Genomic DNA, 7857 nt, shown 5'->3' with positions numbered 1-7857 from the left:
ATGCCTGCTGCACATTTACCTCAGGAATAGCATCCCAGGTGAAAAGGACCAAAGGCAATGTGGAAGCAAACCACAGTAAACTAGCACAAAGACTACTTCCACCCCTTCTTGAGTCAGAAAGGTAAAGTGGGCTTTAAAAAGGAATTAAGTGGGGAAGGAGGCCCACAGCGCCCCCACAGCGCCCCCACAGCGCCCCCACAGCGCCCCCACAGCGCCCCCACAGCGCCCCCACAGCGCCCCCACAGCGCCCTCTGCCCAGAGACACCGCCCCTTCCCGCCACGCAGCCTCAGCCAATCAGCTCAAAGATAAGCGCCGCCAGTTTCGGTTTGTTTATTTTTAAGCCCGCCTCCGCCGTGCTGCTCGCCAATCAGAATGCGCTCTTGTGAAGCCGTCAGGAAGGCTTTTCACGCATCCAGCGCGCGGCAGTTTCCCATTGGAAGAAGGGAAAAAGGGCTCAGCCAATGAGATAGAGCGGCCGAGCGGGAGGTGACAGTTCAAACCGGCAGTGGCCCAGGAGCGGCGCCATGGTGAACCAGGTGAGGGCTGGGGCCGCGGTCGGACTCGTATCCTCGGGATCCCCGGCGTCCCTCAGCGCCGCCTCAGCCCCGCCTCAGCCGGGGGGGCAGGCCCGGCCCCCAGCTGAATTCCTCGCTCTCCTGCAGCCACAGCCCTGCGCGATGCTGGCGGGCGACTTTGACTCCTCGGATGAAGGCGACGCTGAGGAGGAGACGAAGCCGCTCCTCATCTCCTGGTGAGACGTACCCCGGGGCGGGGGTCGGTGTCTTTTCCCTCAGAAACTCCAAAGGAGTTAGCGTTAAACCCCTCTCCTGCAAAAGGGAAGGGTTATTTCCTAAAGGAAACCCCTGCTGGGCTCTGGTGACCTGCCAGAGCAAGGGCGGAGGTCGTGGTTGGCCTGATAGTGCCCCTGGCGGGGGATTAACTTGGTGCTGCTGAAGAGAAACAAACAAAAATAGCAGCCTTCCAGTACTTAAAGGGTGCCTACCAGAAAGCTGGAGAGAGGCTTTTGACACAGAAATGTAGGGATAGGACAAGGGGGAATGGCTTTAACCTGACAGAGGGGAGATTTAGATTAGATCTTGGGAAGAAGTTCTTCCCTGTGAGGGTGGTGAGGCAGTGGCACAGGTTGCCCAGAGAAGCTGTGGCTGCCCCATCCCTGGCAGTGTTCAAGGCCAGGCTGGATGGGGCTTGGAGCAATCTGGTCTAGTGGAAGGTGTCCCTGCCCATGGCAGGGGGTTGGAACTGGATGAGCTTTAAGGTCCCTTCCAACCCAAACCATTCTGATTCTATGATGTGGGGCCAGGTCTGCTTTGGAAGTGTTTACTAGTTACTGTCAGTCTATATACCTACCTATATAGTATGGGTGTAGTCTAGTCTACCTACCTATATAGGTAAGTATCTCTATTCAAATAATAAAACGTTCTGTTCTGATTTTTATTTTATTTCCTGATAGGTTGTCTTTGCCTCCTGTCTACTCTTCTGAGCTCCTGGGATTATGTTCTCTTCCAGGTAAGAAGCATTCACTGAAATTTGCAGGCCTCTTTGAAGCTGAAGAGAAGTAATACCTTGTACCCCAAAATTCTGTGTTACATTTACTTGGTGCGGTGACTTGCTTTGTAATCTACCACTGGAATAAGTGTTTCAGAAATACCAAAGCTAATCTAGATGCAAGATCATATGGCAGAGTGGTAAGAGAGTAGTGAAGAGTAAGGAGGATTTTTTAATGTGATTTGTGCTGAGTATTACAGAACAGGGAACTTACTTTCCTATTAGTCACCTAGACAATCTTAAATGATCTCTATCCAGCCCTTTTTTTTTTGTTTGCGTTTTGTGAGGAGTTTGTATTTTATTTTTATATTCGTACCCAGATTTATAACATCCAAAACTTTTCATCTGGAAAACGCGTAGCAGCTTAAAACCTTGGGCAGATGTTTTCAATCCTATCATATTACAGTATTAAGCAGATAATGGTGCTTAAACTGACTTCTGCACTAGTGATCTCTTTGCAAAAATAAGAACCGTGTTTTGCTTGGGGTGTGGCTTTGTTCTTTGGGTTGGGGGGGGGAGGTTTTATGTGCTCTAGTCTTCATCTGTAGCAGCCATTCCATAAATGTCACTTACCCTCAGTGGTAATTGTCACTCATTGTTTGTTTTAGGTTGCAGGTTTAAGGGTGTTAGAAGAAATCTTCAGAAAGATATAGGTGAGTCTTCCGGTCAGTGTGTAAGTGCCTTTCATTTCCGTGTAACTGGCAAGACCAATGTGCAGGTAAACTGAAAGCATCAGTTACTAGAGATTTACTTTGTCTTAGTCTGGAGACTGCTGGAGTTGCTGTTCATCTTATCTGGGCACAAGGATCCAGACACCCGGTATCTAAACCAGTGGTGTTTTACTGATGCTTTTACAGTGGTTGCTATAGCTGTCCATATATATGCCATGATATTGCATGAATGCAGGGTTGTTATTTACAAAGTCTTGCTGGGGGTACGTCCAACAGCAGTGCCTGTCTGAGTTTTAGTAACACTGCGCTTGAAAATACAGCAAATATCTTCGCACAGTCACTGTTATGAGTACTAGACATCATTTTGAAGTGTGCAGTGCTACTTTCTCTGTGGCTTCTCTACCAAATGTTGAATAAATAGGATATTTCCAGGCTGGAGCTAAACAGGTATCTGTGTATCTTTCACAGTAACCATGAGGTCTGCTAAGTCATGTGCAGGAAGCAGCATCTTCAAAGCAGCTAGGGTCAAGATGAATTACAAACTTGTAATCTCTTCTTGCCAGAGAAAAGTGAGATTGGGATAGAAAAGACGAAATTATGTAAAGATTTGTGCTAAATATTCATCTATAGACACTAGAAGAGCAGAAACTCATAGCAAAACAAAAATAGCAGCCCTCTAATACCTCAAAAGGGCCTATAAGAAATCTAGAGAGGGACTTTTGACAAAAGGCATGTAGTGATAGGGCAAGGCGGAATGGCTTTAAGATGAAAGAGGGCAGATTTAGATTAGAGATTAAGAAGAAGCTCTTACCTATGAGGGTGGTGAGGCACAGGTTGCCCAGAGAAGCTGTGGCTGCCCCATCCCATCCCTGGCAGTGTTCAAGGCCAGGCTGGACAGGGATTGGAGCAACCTCTAGTGGAAGGTGCCCCTGCCTGTGGCGGGGGTGTGTATGTGTGTGTAACTGGATGAGCTTTAAGGGCCTTCCAACACAAACCATTCTGTGATTCTATGATTCAAAACCCCATAGTGTTTGAACAGAGTCACAGCTGGAGACGAGACAGAATCATGGTTAAGCTAGCAGCAGTAACAGACTGTTCTAAGTCCCAACATGCCTTCTAGTGAAGCTCGTCTCAAGACTCACTCTGAACTGAGAAAATTTGTCTCGTGGCTTACCTGAAAGCAAATGTGGGAGAGACTCAGTAGACGTAAATGCTGCTCAAAGCAAAGTTGCTGACTCCTTTTGGCTTAACCTCAAAGATTAAACAAGAGAATCTGTACCAAGTAGCTTATCTGTTTATCCTTAAGCTTGACAGGCTTTTGTTTATTTGCAAGTGCCTTAATCTGTTTGCAGAAGAACTAAAGAGCTGTGGAACCCAGGATATATTTGTGCTCTGTACCAGAGGAGAGCTTTTAAAATACCGAGTACCCAACCTAATAGATGCCTACCAACAGCATGGGATCTGTGTGCACCACTATCCTATTCCTGATGGGGACACTCCTGAAATTGCCAAGTGCTGTAAAATCCTGGAAGAGCTCAGAAGCTGCCTGGAAAGTAACCGGAAAACAATCATACAGTAGGTTCTGGTTGCCTCTTTCACCTCACATTCTGTAAAAGATACCAGCTTCTCTCTAGAAGTGTGACCAGCTGAAACAGAATCCTGTCAAACAGTTGCATTCTTTACGATTAGTTCAAGCTGTGAAAAACTGCTTGTTTCTCCTCATGCAGCCTTTTGGAGCTATTTTGTCCTTTCTAAGATTTGAATTTCCCCTTTCCCCTTACTTTGTGCAGCAAGCCCTTCAAAGTGTGTGTCGAATTGCACCATGTGTCTTGTTGCTGCTAGTGTAGTTGGATACGAGTTGAATACAACATAAGTTGTAAACTGAAGCAGCTGTTTCAGAGGCTATCACACCCCTGGGCTATTTGACAGGGACTCTGTGGGTTCCAGCAGTGCAAAAATTCACTCTTAAATTGCATGAAACTGGTTTAAAGCTATTTCTTCAGACACCTGTAGCTGAACTCAGGGCAGAGGGGAAGAGCTTTCCAAGTTCCATGAATCACCCTGCTGACAGCTCTCACACATATATCCGCCAAGTCCTTGGGCTCTCTGCTGATGCCGAACCCTGCTCACAGCTATGATCCAAGCTTTAATGTGGAGTAGGAATGAAAGAAAATTGAGGGTGTCCATGCTGTTTTCTGCCCTCCTGTGCCATTGGGACTATTACCATCAATGAAGGGGAATGTTAAAATCATGGTTTCTCTAGAAAAACCCTACTTAAGGAAGGTCTGAAGAATAAATGGAGATAGCCTTGTAGGTATTTCTGTAGAAATTCTTATTCCGACTTTCTTGCACCACTGCTTCTCTTGATTATATTGAGGCAGGAATTGTCTATGAATTTACGTATTACGGGGGCTCTGGGTGTTGGAGTGTACTACAGCTTATTACAACCAAATGTTTTCTTCTCTTTCAGCTGTTATGGTGGCCTTGGACGCTCATGTCTCAGTAAGCAGTTGTCTTCCCCCTCTCAATGCCTGACTAATCCATCTTACAAACCCATTCTCATGAGACAGCTCTGTCTAAAGGAGCCAAATTCTTCTTGAAGCTTACCTGTGGTTACAGTGCAAACTAGCTACAGGTAGCAGGCTAGTTAATATATTTGGGCTCATTTTTTTGTGAAAGGTGTTGTCAAATGGTAGTAACATTAGCTGCCTGTATAGAAACTCTTTGGGATGAGTGACAAGTATTTCATGCTATAGACCTGAGTTTATAGGTGAGGAGGGTCAGGAAGGGTCAGTTTTTCAGTGAGGCTGATGGAAAGTTCTCTCATATTTTCTGACTCTCCATTTTCACTGCAAATTTTAGTTTTCTCTGACTGATAGGATTGCACTTTCCCCTTTTCCCTGAACATCTCCTCAAGAAAAGGAGATGAACCTATTCTTCTGCATCTTTCCTCAGTGCAATGTTTCCTCTAAAGCTTTTAGGGGCATTAGTTCTTGCGTGAGGAAGGGGTGATGATACTGCCAAAAAGGCAAATGTGGTCAGAAGACACAAAGGGGAACCAACTGGGTGTACTGTGATTCTTGAAGAGCCTAGAGTTTGCATCCCAGATGCTGCTGGAAAAGCAGGGGGGAAACAGTGAGAGGCTTTTCATCCGTTTCCAAAGCCTGTAGGCTTAGGCAGGAGCAGCAGGTGAACAGGGCCAGTGTCAAGAAACAGCATTCAGCAAAAGATCCCACAGATCTGTGACCCTGTTGTGACAAGGTTGAGTTTTGCTGGAGTGGTTTTCATGGAACAAACCTATTACTGTGCAGAAGTGGTGCAGTGCCCAGTGGGAGGTGCTCAGTAGCATGTGTGTGTCTGTACCTTTCTCTTACAGTAGCTGCGTGTCTCCTGCTTCAGCTTTCGGATGCTCTGGCACCTCAGCAAGTGATCGACAGCCTCAGAAACCTGAGAGGATCTGGGGCGATACAAACCATCAAGATAATGAAGCTAGAGCAGGTAATGCATGTGCTGAAATGAGCAGAGAACTCGCACAGTCCTCCACTTCCCAAAGGGATCCCTCTGTGTTTCTGAGATACTCCACAGCTGGTGCCCCTGCTGCTCTCCAGGGTTCAGCTACTTCTAGCTTTCTGCTTCCAGGCTGATTCTGTCTTGTTCTGCCCCTGTTGAATTCACCAGCTGTTCTCCCTGTCTGCTCTTCACCATCATTAGTAACTTTCTGCTTTCTCCTGGCCCCTGCTCATAACTCAGCTATTCTCTTTTTCTCTGTTGCTCACATTCTACTCACAACTTGGACACCTGCTCAATTTTTCTGCCTTGGTTTTGTTCCACCTTCCTAACCCAGCCATGTTCGTCTTCTGTAGCTATCACATCAATCTGCTGGCAGTCTTTTAAGAAGTATCCCTAGCATTAGTGATGAAACCTACATGGACAGAGGGCTAAGTTACTGAGCACAATGGGTTTTACTACTTTTGGTGGGATTTTCAGCTACTCTGTACATTTTTCTGTTGATAGGAGTCCTAGATGTTATGCTCTTAACACAGTTCTGTGTACAGGAAAGAGGATCTGACAGTTTAAAAGTAGTAGTTTCTGAGGACAAAGACATGCCTAAAGACTATCTCTGTTAGCTCTAAGCCTTTCTGGAAGGCAAATCTTATTTAAACTACCTGCTGAAAACCAGTTTTCCACAACCCAAGAGGCAAGTGGGGAGCAGCTTGTATCCTTGACTGAAGAGAAGCCCTCACAGACACTTGGGTGGCATGATCTGTCCTTCAGCCTCTGCTGAGCAGTGGGTTTATTTCACTTTGAACTCATACCTTTTTTGAGCATATTAATACTCCACATGATGTATGAGTTGACCTAAAAACTCTTATTACAAACTGTTGTACATGATACTAGCTGTGTTCCACATCAAGGACTCATGGAGAGAGTAATATTCTTGGAGACCCAAGTAAAGCAGCCTTGAATTCTGACATGAAACTCCCACCTATGAGGCCTGTGGTTTGCATTACCTTGAGTTCATGTGTGGCCTTTATGAGGAACCACAGGATCCAAGCCAAGATCCATATAACCCCTGTCTGATGGTGAAAAATCCCAGGGGATTTGGAGTAAGCACAAGAAGAACAAAGAAATGGACTAGAGGGTGCAGTTTTCATCCTGGGGTATCAAACAGCTTTTTAAGATGGGTGCTGCCTCTTCTGAGCACTCACTGCAAATCTGGTTGTGCTTTTTCAGCAATACAATTATCTCCATGACTTCCGAGAGAACCTGGCTGCACACCTGGTGACAAAGAACACAACACCGAGATCGGTGTCACGGTAACTAATACCGGCGTGGTGTGTCTGTGGCAGGCAGACACCCGTGCAAGACACCTCGCTCCTGACCTTTACAGTCTCCTCATCGGTACTGCCTGTATGACACAGCTGCTCGCTTCCAAATCTATGTAAAGCTTTGGGGTGCGGGGGAAGGAAATCCTACAGGACGTGCAGCATCTTCCTCTATTTGGTAGTCTTTAATACGCACAGCCTTAAAAACACATGGAAGTGTACTTGTGTTCATTGCTGTTCTGCTGGTGGCCTGCATGCCTCGTGAGCTTTGTAATATAATGACTCTTACACAATGTCTACTTCACATTTAACATCACTTGGTACCAACCACACACACGTGGCTTCTGCCATTGAACCGGTACACTGATGTTTCCATGCTGAGGTCCAAAGGGCTGCTTCAGTGTACTTACCAAGCAGAAGAGAGGCTGGGCTGGCGAAGGAGTGACTACATTTCAGTTTGACTTCATCTCCACCTCACATAGTGTGAGAATTGGTACAAGCAATTGGATGTGGAGGCAGGATCTGCAAGGAAACAATAGCCTGTATCTCCTCACAGCTAAGTGCAGACTTCCAGTGTGGATAGGCTGGCTTCTACTCCAGTGTGTAGGGGAGGGAAAAAGAAGGGAGGTGAAGGGTAACTCCTCCTCTGCTGCCTTTGTAAGAGGGTCATGCTGGGATAATGTAACTAGATGAAAATTACATCCCAGGGGCTGTATAAAAAAAAAATCCCTTGGCTCTAGCTTTAAACCAGAGGAAAGTCAAGTATGAAAAGTTTCCTGCTGGAGTGCTTGCT

General features: G+C 46.2%; 1 protein-coding gene across 1 annotated transcript; it reads left to right on the top strand.

Annotated features, from left to right (window-relative positions):
- The first annotated feature begins 444 nt into the window (after positions 1–444).
- Positions 445–7357, top strand: CDKN3 (cyclin dependent kinase inhibitor 3). The gene is made up of 8 exons (XM_030484751.1): positions 445–537; positions 664–752; positions 1473–1528; positions 2176–2220; positions 3591–3813; positions 4709–4740; positions 5615–5718; positions 6973–7357. The coding sequence occupies exons 1-8, from the start codon at positions 526–528 to the stop codon at positions 7057–7059; spliced, it is 648 nt and encodes a 215-aa protein (XP_030340611.1). The 5' UTR covers positions 445–525; the 3' UTR covers positions 7060–7357.
- Positions 7358–7857: the final 500 nt, after the last annotated feature.

The sequence above is a fragment of the Strigops habroptila genome, chromosome 4 (assembly GCF_004027225.2).
Source record: "Strigops habroptila isolate Jane chromosome 4, bStrHab1.2.pri, whole genome shotgun sequence".
Lineage (NCBI taxonomy): Eukaryota > Metazoa > Chordata > Aves > Psittaciformes > Psittacidae > Strigops > Strigops habroptila.
The sequence above is the reverse complement of the archived record's forward strand: the minus strand, read 5'-3'. Positions and strand labels throughout refer to the sequence as shown.

Bases quoted from the DNA above. Each gene is read 5' to 3' on its own strand.
- CDKN3 (XM_030484751.1), top strand. The intron at 1,529-2,175 runs GTAAGAAGCATT...TGTTTGTTTTAG, and splicing joins GGGATTATGTTCTCTTCCAG to GTTGCAGGTTTAAGGGTGTT. The intron at 3,814-4,708 runs GTAGGTTCTGGT...CTTCTCTTTCAG, and splicing joins AACCGGAAAACAATCATACA to CTGTTATGGTGGCCTTGGAC.